Source organism: Sorex fumeus, unplaced genomic scaffold (genome assembly GCF_029834395.1).
Source record: "Sorex fumeus unplaced genomic scaffold, SorFum_2.1 ptg000041l, whole genome shotgun sequence".
NCBI classification, from domain to species: Eukaryota; Metazoa; Chordata; class Mammalia; order Eulipotyphla; family Soricidae; genus Sorex; species Sorex fumeus.
In genome coordinates this window covers 5,366,047-5,384,558 of record NW_026606098.1, presented here as the reverse complement: position 1 = coordinate 5,384,558, position 18,512 = coordinate 5,366,047, and the positions used below count along the sequence as shown (strand labels likewise).

Genomic DNA, 18,512 nt, shown 5'->3' with positions numbered 1-18,512 from the left:
CCCTTTGAGTAACATGGCCTTTACTCCCTGGGGAAGAGCTTCCCCCGCCCCTCCGGCCAGGGGAAGAGGGAGGGCAACCAAGTTCCTGGTTTTCTTGCTCTTCAAACAGGACCATGGGGTGCAGGAGCCGGGAAGGAGAGGAGTGGGGGGCAGTAGTTGGGAGGAGGCCCACCCTCACGGCTGGGGCGGGGCCAGGGCAGTGGCCCAGTGTTATTGAAACGCTCGGGCAGGTCCAGGACTGTGCACGTCCTTGGAAGTTTTTCCAAAACAAACTGACCCATGGCCACCCGGAGAGCAGGCATTGGGCAATTCGCAGTCAGCTGGCCACCAGCGTCACGACAGGCACGCAGGCTTCCGGAATTGCCCGGCCAGACCAGCCCCCTCTAGGTATGTGCCTGCAGGTATACAGGACACACACACGCCCGCAGCGTGCGCGCGCACACACACACACACCTGCTCACGGCACAGACACGGACACAACAGACAGGGAGGCACATGCACACACCTGCCCACAGCACACACACACGCACACACACCCACAGAAGACACGCACACACACACGCACACACCCACCCACGGCACACACACGCGCACCCACAGCAGACACACACGCATACACCTGCCCACGGCACAAACCCGCCACTGCGGACAGACACGCACACACCACCCACACAGACACACACCCACCCACAGCACACAGACACATGTGCATGCACTGTACACACACCACACATAATTGACATGAGCACACATGTATGCAGCATGTATGCACACATACACCTGCACACGGGACTTGTCAGTCGGTTTCGTCTGTGCTCTGGGCTTCCCCACCTCCTTCAAGGACTAGTGCTTTGAATTTAACTCTGGGACAAATGGTCTGAGGCTAGACGCAGCAGCCGGCCCGCGTGCTAGTGTTTAGGAAACACCATTTGCTGCACCCTCTGTCTTCCCTCCGGCGAGCGGGTTTCTGGAGAGGCAGGAAGGGACGGGAAGTGAGCAGCAGCAGCGATGGAAATAGTCGCCCACGGCTGTCCCTTCCACCCCCGCCCCGCTCCCCTAGCAGGAGGTGGGTGTGCGCCCCCCTGGGGGAGGTGAGAGGTGCCAGCGTGGGTCCCTGAGCGCTGTCCACGGGGTGGCCCTAGGGGTGGGGTCAGGGGGCCGCTCCTCAGCCGGGACCCGTGACTGGGAGGTTGATTTCGGCTGTGTACAGGGCTCACTTCTGGTGGCCACAGAGGGGCACGTTGGGGTGCTGGGCAGCGGGGTCCTGCGATGGGCCCGCGTGGCCAGCCGGGGCCTTTCCGAGGGCGCCCGGCAGGGGGCGCGCGCCGGTGGCGCGAGGGCGGCGGCAGGCGCCGGCGTCCCTGACGTCACCGCCCCGCGGTCGCCATGGCGACAGCCTCATCAGCACGCGCGTCAGAGCCGCCAGTCTCTTGGCAACCGCCCGATCTCCCGCTTTCCCTCCGCCTGGCGCTGGGCCGCGCGTCGCTCTGGCGTCAAAGCGACGTCAATGGGGCCGTATCAGCCGGGCCTCGGCGGCGGCGGCCCGGGGGCGGGGCCGGCCCGGAGGGGCGGGGCCTCTTCCGGAGGGGCGGGGCAGGAGGCGCGGTCTCCGCGCGGGGGCGTGCCTGGAGGTGTGGTGCCCGCGGGGGGCAGGGCCAGAGGCGTGGTCTCCGCGCGCGGGGCGTGTTCGGAGGCGTGGTCATAGCCCGCAGGGGCGTGCCTGGGGCGTGGCCTCCGTGCGCGGGGCGGGGCCGGCGGCGGCGGCGAGCGCGCCCGCGGGCCGGGGCTGACATGCGGCGCGGCCCGGGCGGCGGCAGCAGCGGCGGCGGCGGGAACTCGAGCGGCGACGCGGGCCGAGGGGGCGGCGGCTCTCGCGGCGGCCCAGCCCCGGCGCTCCGAGGTCGGCGAGGCGGCGGCGGGCCGGGGGCTGCCGGGGCTCGGGGCTCGGGCGGGCCCGCAGGGGCGCGCGCGGGGGTCGCGCCGGAGACGGCGCCGTTGGCCGCCCTTTGTTGTGGCCGGGCGGCGGGGCGGCCCGGGACCCGCGGTGCAGGGCGGTTCCGACCGCGCGGGGCGGGGCGGTCCCTGGACGGCGGTCCCAGGACCCAGGGCTCGGGACGGTCCCAGGACTCGGGGCTCGGGGCGGTCCCGGGACCCGGGGTTGGGACGATTCCGACCGCGCGCGGCGGGGCTGTCCGGGGACTCGGGTTCTGGGAGTCCGGGGTTCGGGGCGGTACCGGGATTCGGGATTCGGGGCGGTCTGGAGACCCGGCGTTCGGGGCGGCCGGGGTTCGGGGCGATCCCGGGATCTGGGGTTCGGGACGGTACCGGGACTCGGGGTTCGGGGCGTTCCCAGAAACCGAGACCCGGCGTTCAGGGCGGTCCCGCGTTCGGGGCGGTCCGGGTTCCCGGGTCGGGGCGGTCCCGCGCCGCAGTGCGGGCGCGGGGAGGGTGGGCGCGGCGGCAGGGGCGGCTGTGCCCGGCGCTGAGTGTCCCCCCCGCCCCGCAGGTGTCCTCCAGCATGGTGACCATGGCCGAGCTCAGCACGGCGCCCGCCGGCCAGGGCCAGCAGAAGCCCCTCCGCGTGGGCTTCTACGACATCGAGCGGACCCTGGGCAAAGGCAACTTCGCGGTGGTGAAGCTGGCCCGGCACCGGGTGACCAAGACCCAGGTTCGTGGGCGGATCAGAATAACCCGCCGCCTCGCCCAGACGTTTATTTAACTCGGACTATTTTAAGGAACGCTCTTGGTTACTTTGGTTATTTTCTCCCCTGACTTTCTGACCCTGGGGGGGGGGGGGGGCATGAAGTGCTTCAGAAATCCCCCTAGGGGAGATCGAGGCTTGAGGGGCTCAGCTGTCCCTCTCAACACAGGCTCTGTTCTCCCCAGGTGGCGATCAAAATCATCGATAAAACACGCCTGGATTCAAGTAACCTGGAGAAGATCTACCGCGAGGTGCAGATCATGAAGCTTCTGAATCACCCTCACATCATAAGGCTGTACCAGGTGAGGCCTGGCGACAGGGCGTCTTCTGAGCTGTCTCGCGTCCACAGTTCCTTTCCCGCTTCTGGAGGGCTGATTCACTGCCGCTCCGTTTAGCGTGTCTGCCCTTGAGTCTGGGCTGCTCCTTTGCACATCTGCCTCTGGACCACTGTCCTGCTCGGGAACCAGTGGCTCAGGCGGTTCTGGTGCCGTGATCCTGCAAAGGCCGCGGCCGACCTGTGTGTCTGGGTCTAGACTGTCCCCTCATCAACGGGGACGGGGGACACCCTGTCCTCGGGCCGAGTGCGACATTGGTGGCCAGCCCGCATGGGGGCGGCCCTTGCCCACTGGTTTTGTGGCCTTGGCGTGGCTATTCCCCTTGAGACCGAGAAGTCATGTCTTTGGGCGGTGAGATCTGAACCCGTCCCACCGGGGACAGCGTCCCGTCCTTCCGCATCCCCAGAGTCAATTGGGCGGAGGTGCTGGCTTCCCCGCCCGGCCCTCTGCAGGGTCCGTGAGCGTGCCGGCCTGCCTGGCCCGACACCCACGTCAGCAGCGCCCACTCTTGTTTGCTTTCTGCTGGCATGCGGCGCTGTCCCTCTGATAAGGCCTTTCCTCTGTGGCCACTGAGGTCAGAGGCGGGGCCTCCGCTGCCCTCCCCGTCCACCCGCCCGCCTTCCTGTCCCTCCGCTCGCCCATTGTGTGGAGGTGGCCGGTGCCTGGGCTCCCGGGCCTGGACTATGCCACTGGCCCTGGGTTCCTGCTGCCTGTGTCCAGCCAGGTCCAGCTGGGTGGGGGTCTGGAGCACACTGCCTGTCTGACAGCTGGCCCAGGCCCCAGAGGGGACACTGCCCTCTCTCCTAGAGGGCTCCCATCTCCTCTGGAGTGGGGGAACGGGTCGGCTCCCCACGAGCCGGGCGGGGCCCTGAGCGTTCCTGCACTCGCCGTTCTGGTTTGCTCCTGGGCCTCAACGGCAGCCGCCCTGGGAAGCCCCAAGCCGGGCCTCCTGTGGACGGCTTATAGCCCGTGAGTGGGTCTCACCCACCTTTCGCCGCTTCAAGGCTGTTGGACACGAGAGTGAAACTCCCGATCCGCTCAGCAGCCTTGAGGCCGTCAGACCTCAGCCAAGCCTGTCACCTGTCAGGACAGCTGCCCCACGCCCGCCATCCCAGCCCCCTTTGTGGGGTGCGGGGCAGTCGGGCAAGAGCAGAGAGCAGGACACAAGGTCTCCGGGGTCTCGGCCAGTGGCCCCAACTGCTGTCCCCTTCCTCTCCCAGAGGGAGAGCTAGCCGCCCCCCTCTTGGGCACTTAAACGGGGTCTCCTTCCTGTAGGTGATGGAGACCAAGGATATGCTGTACATCGTCACCGAGTTTGCCCAGAACGGGGAGATGTTCGGTAAGGGCCCTCCTCTGGGGCAGCCCCCGGCCCGCCCATGCTAGCCCCTCCCCGGCCCGGGTGCAGGCCTCTCTCTCTTCTCTCTCTCGCCCCCAGACTACCTGACCGCCAACGGGCACCTCAGCGAGGACGAGGCCCGGAAAAAGTTCTGGCAGATCCTGTCGGCCGTGGAGTATTGCCACAGCCACCACATTGTCCACCGCGACCTCAAGACGGAGAACCTGCTGCTGGACGGGAACCTGGACATCAAGCTGGCAGGCAAGGGCCCTCCGCAGGGAAGAGCGTCCACGGCCTCCCGGGGCTGCCCGCAGCGTCTCACTCCTTCCCTTGTCTCTCAGATTTCGGTTTTGGGAACTTCTACAAGCCGGGGGAGCCCCTGTCCACGTGGTGTGGGAGCCCCCCCTACGCCGCCCCGGAGGTCTTCGAGGGCAGAGAGTACGAAGGGCCCCAGCTGGACGTCTGGGTAGGAGCAGGGGTGCTGCTGGGTGAGCGGGAGGTGGGCGGTGGGTGGCCCCCATCACAGTGGGTTGGGGGTTGGGTTGGGGGTGGGCCAGCCGTGCCTGTCCGGGGTGCTGAGGACTGTCCGGTCCCCCCCCCCTCCCGCAGAGCCTGGGCGTGGTGCTATACGTGCTGGTGTGCGGCTCGCTGCCCTTTGACGGGCCCAGCCTCCCAGCCCTGCGGCAGCGCGTGCTGGAGGGCCGCTTCCGCATCCCCTTCTTCATGTCCCAAGGTGGGTGTGTGCCGCGGGCACTGGGTGGGCGCCGGGCAGGCATAGGGGAGCATGGGCCAGGTCCAGCACGGCTGCCTGGCAGACCTCACCCTGGGTAGGCCGTGCCTAGTTCCGGGCGCCTCGCCCGGCCCCCGCCTGCTCCCTGCCCCCCAGTGAGAGGGACCCTGCCCGGGGCTGTTGGGGGGAGCGGGGGCCCTGCCCGGCCGTGAGCTCAGCCCGCCTCCCTTGCCCCCAGACTGCGAGAACCTGATCCGCCGCATGCTGGTGGTGGACCCCGCCAAGCGCATCACCATCGCCCACATCCGCCAGCACAGGTGGATGCAGGCCGCACCCCCCCTGCCGCCCGCCGGGGCCCCGCTCGCGGCCCTCAGCTACAGCTCCAACCTGGGCCACTACGACGAGCAGGTGCTGGGGCTCATGCAGGCGCTGGGCGCCGACCGGCACAGGACGGTGGAGGTGAGCCGCCACCCAGCCCCGACACAACCCTGCCCCCCGCCCGCACCCCTGCCTCCCCCCCCCCGCACCCCTGCCTCCCCCCCATACTCCTGCCTCCCCTGCCTGCACTTAACCCCCCCACCACCCGCACCCCCCCTGCCCGCACCCCTGCCTCCCCTGCCCGCATCACTGCCTCCCTGCTTGCCCCCGCCCACACTCCTGCCTCCCCCACCTGTACCCCTGCCCCCCTGCCCGCACCCTTACCCCCCGCCCGCACCCCTGCCCCCTGCCTGCACCTGACCTCTCCAGCCCATACCCCTGCCTCCCCCACCCACATCCCTGCCTCCCCACCTGCACCCTGACCACCTCTCCACATCACTGCCCACATCTCTTCTGCACCCCCTCCTGCTCACCCCTGCACCGCGCTCACACTCCTACCCAAGCCCTCACCCATCCCCCTCCTATGCCCCTGCTTGCTCCCTGCCTACCGCCTGCACCCCTGCTTGGCCCAGTGTGAGTCCCAGCTGCTATGGCCCGTTAGGACCCTGCCGCCCCCTGAGCCTCATTTCCCTCCACCCCCACCCCCAGTCGCTGCGGACCAGTAGCTACAACCACTTTGCGGCCATCTACTACCTCCTGCTCGAGCGGCTGAGGGAGCACCGCAGCCCCCCGCAGCAGCCCACCCCGCCGCGGCCCCGCAGCTCTGACCTCGCGGCTCTGGAGGTGAGCAGCGGCTCCTGCACTCCCACCCTCAGCCCCCCGGGTCGGGGGAAATGAGCCACCTGCCCTCCCCGCTGAACCTGCCCCTGTGCCCAGGTCCCCGCCGACGCCTTCCAGACCTCCCAGCTGGGCACACAGCCCCCCAACCCGGGCCAGTCTGCCCTGCAGGCCGAGGTGGACTGCGACCTACCCAGCTGTCTGCAGGTGAGGGCCGGCCCTGGGGCTGGGTGTGCGGGCCCGGGTGCAACCGGACCCCCCGCCTCACTTGCTCACTTGCTCCCTGCCTACTTCACAGCCATGGCTTCTGCCCGTGGACCCCAGCTGCAGCGGCGCGCTCTGGCCCCGGTCGGCGTCACCCAGCAGCCTGCTGGACACGGCCATCAGCGAGGAGGCACGGCCGGGCCGGGGCCTGCATGAGGAGCTGGAGCCCCTGGCCGGCGGCACTGGCCGCAGGCACACCCTGGCCGAGGTGTCTAGCTGCTTCTCCCCATGCAGCCCTCCCTGTGAGTGTCCCCTGCTGGCCTCTCGCGCCACCTCGCCCCCGGCCCAGGGCTGAGCTGGGGGCAGGGGTGGGCAGCGGGGGCAGGTCCTGGTGGGGTGGGGTCGGGGCAGGGTTGCCTGCAGCCTTCCTGAGTGAGCCCTCTCCCCACCAGGCATCATCGTCTCCACGTCTGTGCCCCCGGCCTCTGAGGGCACCAGCTCCGACAGCTGCGTCCCCTTCTCTGCTTGCAGCGCCCCGCAAGGGCTCGGTGGCCGCCTGGCCGCCCAGGGGCTGCTGGGCACCTGCTCCCCACTGCACCTGGCCTCACCCCTGCTGGGGGCGCAGTCGGCCACCCCGCTGCTGCAGCGTCAGGGGGCCCCAGCCGGGGCAGCTCTGCTGCCCGTCAGCTTCCAGGAGGGTCGCCGGGCCTCCGACACCTCGCTCACTCAAGGTGAGTGGCCCTCCGGGCCGCGGGGCTGTCCCTGGCCAGGATCCCCGGGGTGGACCGCAGGACCCTGGCCAACGGGCTGTGCTCTCAGGGCGCCATGCTGACGGTCAGGGTGGACCCCGGCCATGGTGACCCGATGCCCAGGCCCTGCTCCCTCCCTCTGTGTTCCCACGGGGGACGGGCAGCCAGGCTCAGGCTCTGTCTCTGTCCAGGCCTGAAAGCCTTCCGGCAGCAGCTCCGCAAGAACCCCAGGGCCAAGGGCCTCCTGGGCCTGAACAAGATCAAGGGGCTGGCCCGCCACGTGTGCCTGTCCGCCTCGTCCAGCCGGGCATCCAGGGCCGGCCTGGGCCCCCTGCAGCCGCTGTCCCCGAGCCCAGGCCTGCTGGAAGCCGTGCTCCAGCAGCAGAGGTATGCTCACATTGCCATCCCCACCACTACCCCCTCCTGCATGGGTGTGCATGTGCGTGTGTGTGGGTGGGCTGTGAAGGTCCATGCGTGGGTGCCATATCCAACCCAGGGGGAAGGCTGTCAGGGGATCAGGGTCGCGGGTGTCCCCTTCCCGATGGACAGATGTGGACGACCAGCCCAGCCTGACCCCTGCCTGTGGCTGTGTGTCCCCGCAGGCTGCTCCAGCTCCAGCATCACCCGACCTCCGCACCCAGCTGCCAGCAGAGCCCCCCGTCACCCCCCACAGCGCTGCCCAGCACCCTCCCCGCGCCCGGGCTCCCGGAGGAGCTGGGCCCGCGGCTGCCAGCCCCTCTGCTCCCAGCCGGGCTGTCCCCGGTGGTCTCGGCGGCGCAGCTCCTGGACGCCCACTTGCACATCGGCGGCCCGACCTCCTCAGCCCCGCCGGCCGCCGTGGCCCCCAGCTTTGAGCCGGTGGCGGGCCTACGGCCAGGGGACTGTGACATGGAGGCGCTGAGCCCCGGCCGGCGCGGCGCCTTCGTCCTGGTGCAGTGAGGCTGCCTGTGGGCGCCTCTCTCAGCAATAATCTCGCGGCCAAGCGCGGCTCGAGGCCACCAAGCAATACGCCCTGCCTGTCCCGCCCCTGCAGCTTTGGTTTTCCTTTCCTCACACTGAGCCGCTGCCCCAAGCCGGCCACAGACTCGCCGAGGGGGGACAAGGACGGGGTTGCCACCGGTCACTGCACACGGGCTCATCAGCCACCGGCCACTCCCTGGACTGACCCGTGTCCAGACCCAAGCTGCTTCTCCCAGCAGCTCTGAGCACCCTGGGGCGGGGGGGCTTCAGGGAGCCCCGAGGGGCAGGGCACACCCCCCCCCTCCTCATCTGCTGCTACTTCATGTCAGACCCAGGAAGCACCGCCGAGGGATGGGGTGGACGCCTGCTCCCCCGCTACACTCCCAGTGGACACGCTCGTTGGGGAGGAGACAGGGGCTCTGCCTCCAGTCCCTGTGGGCAGCCCCCAGCCCTCATTCAGGTGCCTTCAGCCCCCACCGGCTCCCGCCACTCACAGTGTTAGTCCCAGTGGCCAGAGCACGGGGCCAGGCAGCGCTGGCCAAAGCCAAAGACTGGGGGCTGGTATCCCCGGGCCCACCCGGGGCTGTGCCCAGGTCCTCGAGCTGTCAGGCCTGGCCAGCGGTGCCTGCTCCCAGGGGGCCGGGACCTGGGGGCCACCCCCAGGCCAGAGGCCAAAGGCCTCAGCACCACAGCAAGCACTTTAATCATGGCCCTTCCGAGCCTGCGCGGCCGTGCCCACGCGTCCCCAGGACGCCGCCCCCACCGGGCCCAGCCTGGGGTGGAGATACTTTTGTTGTGTTTGTTTGTTTTGTTTTTTTACCACAACCGAAGTAGTTATTTCTTCTGTTACCCTGAGAGGTGTGTGCTGGATGACTCATGGATGCCTGTTTTTTAATTTAATATTTAAATAAAATATTTGGGGACAAACCCCTGGCCTCCACCTGCTCTGACACCGCAGCCCCTCCCTGTCACACCATGTGGGCCCCCTGGGTCCTGGACCCTCGTCTGTTACGTCCCGCACAGCCCCGACTACCGCCAGCACCTGTCCTCTCTCCCCAGGGTACTCAAGAGCCCCCAGCTCCTGGGCCCAGTGGGACTGGTGTCCCTCATTCTAGGGACGGTGGCCACACTGGCATCAGCTCAGGACAGCTGAGGGCGTGTGGCCTGTCATCCACTGTAGGGTCAGCCCAGAAGGGCAAGTGCCCTGGGGGACAGGGCAGGCCACAGGCAGCACCCCTGGCCAGCACCCCAGGCCTCCACAGCTGGGTTCGCGCCCTGTGTGATGGCTGTGGGCAGTGTTGGCTGGGAAGGGGACCAGGCCCGCCTGGGTCCGCAGGCTGCAGTGGGAGCACAGACCAGCGTGGATGGTGTGACCACGCCCGCCTGGCTCAGGGCCAGGCAGAACCTGACCCCTGTAGAGGCTGTGCGGGGGGGCCGCAACATGGGGGCCCAGGTCCCTTCCAGAACGTTCCCAGTGACTGGCGCATGAGCCTGCCCTCCACTGTCCGGGGGAGTCTTAGAAGGATGTTCTCCAGCTTGGGACTGGGGCTGAGACCCTGTACCCACTGGGCGCCCTCAGCTTCCCCTGCAGTGGGAGTGGGCAGTGGGGCGAGGGTCTGATGCTCCACACAGCTGCTCTGGCACCCAAGTCTCCTGTGGGGTCGTGGCATGCCTCTGCCCCCCGGACCCTCCTGGGCAGAGCTGCCGGGGTTCTTGTGGTTCAGGGGTGGAGCAGAGGCTGCACACTGCCCCCGCCCCCCGCCCCCGTCCTCTGTGGCAGTGACCGGATCGTTTGGGTCTGTGCCTGGTGGAAGCTGGCCTTGGGGATACTCTCTTCTTCCTGGACAATGTCCACGTGGTGCTGACTGTGACCCCTTCTGTCCCTAACGCAGGCTCCTCCTCGGTGCTTTTCCTTAAGGAACCAGCACGAGGCTTGCCAGCGCAAGGCCCTGAGTCCCACCCCCAAAGCTGCCCATGTGCGCTGGGCGTGGTCCCTCCTGGGACATCCGTGGGGAGATGGTGCGAGGAGGGTCCCCGGGGTCAGCTGGTGCGGCCTCTCCTGGGGTCACAGCCCTTTTCCTGTGCCCCCCACAAGCAACTTCCCTCCCTGAGACGCGCCCCCTTCCGGAATGAGTGGGGTGTTCAGGCCAGTGCGAAGACGCTGATGGGCCGCATCCCTGCGGGGGTAATTAATGTTCCTGAAATAGGCCTGAGGCTGCAGGAGGCCATAGGCAGCAGCGCCAGAGGGTGGCTGCAGCCCCGGCACCAAGACACAGGGGAGCAGGACCCCACAAGCCCCAGCACCTCCATCTCCACAGAGCCAGCCCCTGACCAATCCGCCTGACTCGGGGCACCCGGGCTGACGCCTGAGCTGGCGGGGATGGGGCAGGGGCCTGATGGGGCGCTGGCAGGGTGGGAGCAGTGAGCCCGTGGGCCGGGACCTGGGTGGCTCGAACCTCCCTCCTTGGATGCCTGGGGCTCCTCAAGCTCAGACCCAGGAGCCTCATCCCCAAGGGAGGCTGAGAGGGGAAACTGAGGCCTCCCCGACTGACCTGGGGCTGGGTGCAGGCAGGCACTGCTGCAGGGGGTCTGCCCCACAGGGAGGGCAGGAGGCAGGGGTCCAACCCGACCACAGGAGGGGCGGGGGCGACCCACGAAGACCAGGCTGGGTGGATGGGGTGCGTTGAGCCCTAACAAAAGGGTTCCCATCCCGCACCTGTGCCTGGCTGCCAGGGCTAGGGCTGACCAGTGAGGGCCCGACGGATGTGTTGGGGTGACCGGGGTGACCGGGGTCAGCGAGGAGAGGGAGGACAGCCTTTCTGGGCAATGGTGGGGGTGCAACAAAGGCCCAGCTGGCAGCCCTAAGGGGCCTAGGACTGGTGTGGGCGTGGCCACACTGCCTCGTCCAATGGGTTGCCTAGGACTGGTGTGGGCGTGGCCACACTGCCTCGTCCAATGGGTTGCCTAGGACTGGTGTGGGCGTGGCCGCGTTGGCCTGTCCAGCAGTGGGGCTTGAGATGGGGCTTGGCCGGGGGCGTGACCAGTGGGCAGGAGCCTGAGGCTCTGTGCCCAAGGCCCTGGGGCAGCTACTGGGCCTATCCCTTCCCCTTTGGCGGGCAGGTGCCCCCCCCCCCCCCCCCCCCCCCCCCCCCCCCCGAAAGGGAAATGAAACTGGGAGAGGGAAGTGGTTTTGCCCAAGGCAGGCGGTGAGGACAGGACATCCAGGGGCATGGATGGGGCGGTGGCCTTGCAGACCCACTGCTGTGGGTGCAGGTGGCCCCGCTCCTGTCCCGTTTAGGGGCAGCCTGAGAGGTCTGCTCTGTGCGGGCAGAGGCCCGTGTGCCGGATCGGCTGGACGCAAGCTGGAGGGAAGACGGTGTCCCTATGGCAGGTGCTGGAGGGTGGAGTGGTGGCAAGGGGCAGAGACGGCACAGTGACCCCACCAGGTCAGGGGTGCAGAGGTCAGGGACACTTCCCAGGCTCGCCAGTCCCGCAGCCCGCTCCTCCTGCTCCCATGGGTGTACATCCTCAAGGGTCTTTTGTGAGAGATGGGGCGGGAATGGCACAGGTGTACACGCACAGACTCATGCACACTTGCACACACAGCCTGGGCACAGACACACACACACACAGCACACACGCAGCCCTGGGCACAGACCCACTTACTCACCAGCCCTGGGCACAGAAACACGTGCACACACAGCCTTGGGCACAGACACACTTGCACACCAGCCCTGGGCACGGACACGTGCACAAGCAGCCCAGGGCACAGCCCCACCTCCCCTCTGTCCCTCTCCTGGTCCCCTGTGCGGGTCCCTCCCCTGTGCGGCCGCAGAGGAGGAAGCTGAGGTCAGGGTGGTGACTCAGGGCTCCTGACTTGGGCACGGGGTTGTGGGCATCAGGCTGGGTGTGCCCGTGACTGAGAAGAACTCCTGGCACTGGGGCCGGGGCTGCGGGGCAGAAGCGGGTGTGGGGATGGTGTGCAGGCAGGCCTGGGCTGCAGGCGGGCAGGCCGCGGAGGCCTTTGTTTCTGAGTCAGTGTCTCAGGGGGTCATGGGGATGGGATGATCCTGGGGGTCCTGGGGCTGAGTCTGCCCTGAGCCTGGGCTGTGGGAAGGAGACTCCGAGGCCAGCACCTTCAAGGCCAAAAGCAGCTGGAGTAGATGCTCGGCCTGCCCGGGGCAGGGCCTCCCAGTAGTCATCACGTGGGCACCGCCCCCAGCCCATTCAGGGGCAGCTGGGGATCACTGTTGCTCAGGGGCTGCCCTGGGCCAGTGTGGGGGCCAGGGGTGGAGCCGGGAGTGCAATGGCTACTGTGCTGGACCTGCCAGGCAGGAAATGCTTCCGGGCTGAGTCCCAGAGAATCTGCCTCCTGCCTTCCTGCTCTTGTCCAGCGTTCTCAGGGTGCAGGATCCCTGGGGACAGCCAGGCCAAGGGGAATGTCCACTGCCTCCAAGAAGGCCTCTGCAGGGACGCCAGGCTCGACCCGAGGGACAGGTCCCAGAGCCCAGGCACGGGTACCCAAGGACCCATGTCCTGGGCATCTCCCTCCCAGGGAGTCGGGGCCACTTCCTGTGGGAGGCGGTGGGCCTTGCCGCCCTCCAGTAGGCCTCCACGCACACATGGGGTGCAAGGCATGTGCGTGTACATGAGCGTGTCCATGGAGCATGTGTGTGTTCATGTGAGTGTGTATATGTGGACATCCATGAATGTGTGCACATGTGTGTATGTCAATGTGCCTGTGTGACTGTTGTGCATCATGTATGGGTGCTTGTGTGACTGCACACATGTGAACCTACAGTACTTCCATATTTACATGTATAAATGTACATGCATTGTGCTTGCATCTGTGCACACACATGTCATTTGTGTGCACATGGTTAAGTGTTCTTGTTCATACACATGGGTGGACATGTGCACATATATGTACATGCATCTGTATCTCTGTATGCACATGTGTGTATGCACACATGTATATGTGCATATGTGTCTGCATGTGGCTGTGAGTGTCTGTGTGTCTGTTCAAACGAATGTGTGCACACACGTGTATATATGTATGCCCCTGAGCACACACAGCATGTACCCACTCTCCTCTGTCTCTGGAGACCCCAAAGAACAGGACTTCACCACTTCCTGCTACAGGCTCCCGGGACCAGCCCCCCATCCCCCGTCCCCCACCCCAGCCCATTACTCTGCTCTCAGACCCCCTTGAGGTCGATGCTGGTTTCCCCAACCTCTCTGTCCTGTCCCCTCGCGGCCACCATCAAGGGCAGGCCCCGGCCCGGCCACTGAGCCCCAAGACAGCAGCACCCCTGGGACTGGCCCTGGGTCACGTGCCACCTCTCAGGCCCCAAACCCAGACAGGCCCAGAGGGGCCCAGACCAGCCTGGGCTGCGCCTGGGACGGTGGCCGGTCCCCGGGCAGGGAGTGGGGGACACTGCCCACCTGAGCCTCCTGGCCTGTGTGTCCTGCCATGACAGAGGGCCAGGGTGGCGGTGCCCCCACCCGCAGCCAACGGGTTCAGCCCGCCCACCGCCCCGATCTCGGCAGGGACACTGCGCCCGGGAGCCGGAGCTGGGGACCCCGAACAGGCAGAGCCGGCCCGTTTCCTCCCGCCTGACCGCCAAGCGCGGCAGATGGCAGGAAGGATGGTGGGCGGCTCCAGGCGGGCAGCTGGGGGCCGCTCCTGTCCGCCCCGCGGCTCCAGATGGCGCCACTCCCACTCCCATCCGCTCTGAGGCAGCGCCCGCCTGCACCTGGCCCCCGCCCCAGGGATTCCCCGCCAGCGGGAGCCAGAGTGAGCTCAGAGCCCGTTGGAAGGCCGGGAAGCCCCTGGCAAGGCAGAGAGCAACGGGATGGCGGCCAGGAAGGACAGGCGCGTCAAACACGGAGACACGTGACACACACCACCTCATACAGGCGCACGCCTGAGGACACACATACAATATCTTGAGGGGCACATAAAACCCCCACACCACACACACATGCCCCACACACACCACACACACACCACACACACACACGAGCCCCACACACATCACACACACGTGCCCCACACACCACACACGTGTCCCCCCACCACACACACGTGCCCTATACACCACACAGCTCTCCACACCTCACACACATGCCCCCCACACCACACACACACACCACACACACAAGCTCCACACACATCACACACACGTGCCCCACACACACCACACACACACGAGCCCCACACACATCACACACACGTGCCCCACACACCACACACATGTGTCCCCCCACCACACACACATGCCCTATACACCACACAGCTCCCCACACCTCACACACATGCCCCCCACACCACACACACACACCACACACACAAGCTCCACACACATCACACACACGTGCCCCACACACACCACACACACACGAGCCCCACACACATCACACACACGTGCCCCACACACCACACACATGTGTCCCCCCACCACACACACATGCCCTATACACCACACAGCTCCCCACACCTCACACACATGCCCCCCACACCACACACACACACCACACACACAAGCTCCACACACATCACACACACGTGCCCCACGCACACCACACACACACACCACACACACAAGCCCCACACACATCACACACACGTGCCCCACACACCACACACATTTGTCCCCCCACCACATACACGTGCCCTATACACCACACAGCTCCCCACACCACACACACATGCCCCCCACACCACACACGTGCTCCATACACACACACGTGCCCCATACACACACGTGCCCTCCACACCACACACACATGCCCCCCACACCACTCACACATGCCCCCACACCACACTCATGCTCCCCATATACCACACAACATACCCCACACACAACACACATGCCCCCCCACACCACATACACCACACACACATGTCCCATACACACCATACACATGTGCCCCACATGTACCACACACACGTGCCCCACACACATGCCCCACACACAACACACACATATGCCCTACACACGTGCCCCACATTGCGCACAGGGTCCCATATGTTGCACTCAACTCTGCCCCCAGCCCCTCCCGAGTCCGGGTGGGCCATGGCGTCCTGTCTCGCTGGCACTGGCGGCTGCTGGCGCTCTGATTTGGGCTACAGCCTGTCGGGTTCCTGTCCTTGGCCTGCCCCGACTCCTGCTGCCCGAAGTTGGGAACCCCTTTGTGCCACCACCTTCCCCTGGCAGCCCTGCCCTGCCTCCTCCAGCCTTTCCCCTCCCCGCCTGCACGTGCTGGGCTCGGGGGTCCACCCTACCCGGGACCCTGCTGCGCGTTCAGCCTCGGGTAGGGGCTGTTCCTCAGGGACGATTCACGGGTGACACCCACGGTCTCGTAGCACGGCAGACAGGTGCAAGGCCCGACCTGCTGTCCCCCAGACCCTCTCTAGGAGATTTTCTTTTTTATTTTATTATTTTTCGGGTTTGGGCCACACCTCACCATGCTCAGGGATCACTCCTGGCGGTGCTAGGGGGACTCTGTGGGACGCGTGGGATCGAACCCGTGCCAGGCCAATGCCCTTCCGCTGTGCTCTCACTCCACCCTCCTGAGTTTAACCAGCGCTGAGTCCTGCCCAGTGACCCCGGCCTGGGCTGAGCCTCCTTCATCCGTGCCCTCGTGTCCAGCACCCGTGCCTCTTTGGGTCACCGAGGGAGGCTGCGCCTGTCCCCTGGCTATGCCGCGACTCCCACACGGCCCTCAGGGTTCCCTCGAGCGTCACCCACTGGGCCTCCACCTCGGAACCGTGGTGCCAGGCCTCGTCCCACTCCTGATGTGGGGCCCCTCGGCCCGTCAGCACCCCACACCCCTGCACCCGCAGCCGCCTCCCCCCACTCACCCCCTGCCACCTGGCCTCTCATTGTTCTGTCAGTGACCCTCAGGTGTGGTTCTGTGGCCACACCCAAGTCCCAGGCCTCAGTGCCTCAGCCCTGGGATGATAATGATGCTGAGGACAGAGAACTCACAGCAACAACACAGCAGCCACCTCAGTGGGATGACGGCAGCTCAGGGTGCGGGAGCCGGACAGTGGGGGCGGTTGCTGGCCTCTGCTGGCTGCCTGACAGACCCACAGGGGAAGAGCCCACACCCTCACCCCTCAACCCTCCCCTGCCCCTCCCCCACGCCCCTCCCCCACGCCCCTCCCCCTCCCTATCCCCCCTCATGCCCTTGCCCCTTTTCAAGTGACTCTGATGCTCAGTGCTCACACTTGGGTCCCAGGAGGCTTCCGGGTCACAGAGCTGGGTGGAAGAGAGAGAGGGTCCCCCACAGATGGTTCCAGAAACAGGCATGGGGACCCTATTCCCGGGCACCGGCCCAGGGGCTGCTCTCGTGTCACTGTGCTGGGGTCCCTGACCCCACAGCCACTACAGGAGCCAGCAGCTGGGCCACCTGCCAGTGACTCTGCCTCAGAGGTGGGTCGGGACCCCCAGCCACTGCGGGCTCCTGCCCGTCCCTGCGCCCGAGATCGCACGCACCCGGGCCTGCGGCAGGCAGAGTATCACAGCCCCTACCGGCCCAGCCCTCTCAGCAGCCGGGGGATTCTGAGGCCACAGGTGGGACCCCCCAAGGAGCTGAACTCAGTACCCTGAACATCCCACACCGCATCCAACTCTGTTCCCGCAAATGTGTCTGCTGGGGGCTGGAGCAATAGCACAGCGGGTAGGGCGTTTGCCTTGCATGCGGCCGACCCAGGTTCGATTCCCAGCAACCCATATGGTCCCCTGAGCACTGCCAGGGGGTAATTCTTGAGTGTAGAGCTAGGAATAACCCCTGTGCATTGCCGGGTGTGATCCAAAAAGCAAAAAAAAAAAAAAAAGAGTGGCTGCTGACTGACCAGTGGACAGGAGCTGGGGCCACGTGTGATCCAGGAGCCTCGTGTCCCGGTCGACCCACCTTGGAGACCTTGTGTTCTGGGTGTCAGTGTGGGAGCAAGACCGAGGGGTCCTCAGAGGGCCTGTGTGTTCTTGCTAGAGCTGACGGGGGGGGGTCTGTAGTTCCCCCCACCCTGATATTCCACAGACGGGGCTGACCAGGACACAGGGCGGCTGCCCAGCCCTGCACAGCGATGCCCAGGTGGGCTTTCCTGGGTCCTGCCCACAGCCCCACATCCCACCAGGCAGCCGGGCCAAGGGTCCTTGCGAGGGCGACAGAGAACCAGCCCGGAGACCCAGCACATCCTCCCTGGGGGCTTCTCTGCAGCTGCTTCTGCCCGCACGGCCTCCGGGGAGGGTCATTCCCACCGTCCTGGGCACCGAGGTGGGGGCGTCACTCGGCCCCCGCCTGCTCCCAGCAGCCAGACCCCGATTCCCTCCTGCAGGAGCAGCCTCATGAATCATGCATGAGTCATTAGTCTGAATTAAAATGCAGACGTGTGGCTGACCTGCTCCGATAATTAAAGCCCGTTGAGGAACAAGCTGGAAGCTTCCAGGCTGACGTTCCTCTCTGCGAGCAGAGCGGCTGAGTGTCAGCTCTGCCCACGGTGGGGGCTGCACAGCGAGCGCGGGTGGAGGGCCCCCCCCCCCCCGCACACACGGTACACGCAGTACACACACAGGACACGCGGTACATATGCCCCACAAGGGAGGCACATGTTCATCGCACAGACACAGGCACACTGGCGGGGGGCGGCAGGGGACTTATGTGAAGCGGGGAGGAGAAAGACGGTCACTTTCTCCCTATCCGCCTCTGCCACCTGGGACCCGGGGCTACTGGGTTCTTGTCTCGCCTCGCAGAAAGGAATTTCAGGAGTAGACGGGCAGTGAAGTAAAACGGATTTCATTGGGAGGTTTTGAAGGGGAGGAGGGAGAGAGAATGGGAGTGGAGAGTAACGCGCTCAAGAGAGAACCCGGGCTTCTCCAAGGACGGAGAGAGCCCTGCACACACCCCAGCATCAGACGGGAGAACATGCAAGTTCTGCACAGCGATGCCCAGGTGGACTTTCCCGGGCCCTGCCCACAGCCCCACATTCCGCCGGGCAGCCGGGCTGAGGGTCCCTGCGAGGACGGCAGAGAACCAGCCCAGCGAGCTGGCACACCCTCCCTGGGGGCTTCTCTGCAGTTCTCAAGAGGGGAGATGCAGGCGACACATGTCTCGGCCACATGGGTACAAGCCGCATATAGGCTCGGGCAGCATCTGTGCCCTTCCTTTGTTCAAGGTGCCTTAATAGCGTTTCTCCAACCTGCCCCCGGACCTGGGGCTTCTAGCTAGGCCAACGTCTGTTGCTAGTTCCTTCCCAGCCTTTTGTTTCTGCTGGAGCTTCTCTGGGCTGTGGCTGGCCAGGTGAGGGTCTTATCAGGCCTGAGTTCCTGTTTTC

General features: G+C 66.3%; 2 protein-coding genes across 3 annotated transcripts in view; one reads left to right on the top strand and one right to left on the bottom strand.

The window, feature by feature from the left end:
- Window positions 1-18,512, bottom strand: part of PDXK (pyridoxal kinase) — a 161,047-nt gene that overhangs the window by 70,069 nt on the left and 72,466 nt on the right. The gene's annotated exons all lie outside the window — the stretch shown is intronic.
- Window positions 1,045-9,122, top strand: SIK1 (salt inducible kinase 1). Of its 2 annotated transcripts, none has more exons than XM_056119229.1 (14): window positions 1,045-1,066; window positions 2,507-2,668; window positions 2,887-3,003; window positions 4,312-4,375; window positions 4,472-4,633; window positions 4,714-4,838; window positions 4,982-5,105; window positions 5,341-5,561; window positions 6,129-6,263; window positions 6,357-6,464; window positions 6,556-6,763; window positions 6,914-7,192; window positions 7,402-7,597; window positions 7,813-9,122. In XM_056119229.1, the coding sequence occupies exons 2-14, from the start codon at window positions 2,519-2,521 to the stop codon at window positions 8,147-8,149; spliced, it is 2,226 nt and encodes a 741-aa protein (XP_055975204.1). In that variant the 5' UTR covers window positions 1,045-1,066; window positions 2,507-2,518; the 3' UTR covers window positions 8,150-9,122. The 2 variants fall into 2 exon arrangements, with proteins under 2 accessions (XP_055975204.1, XP_055975203.1); XM_056119228.1 differs by lacking the exon at window positions 1,045-1,066 and adding an exon at window positions 1,782-1,900.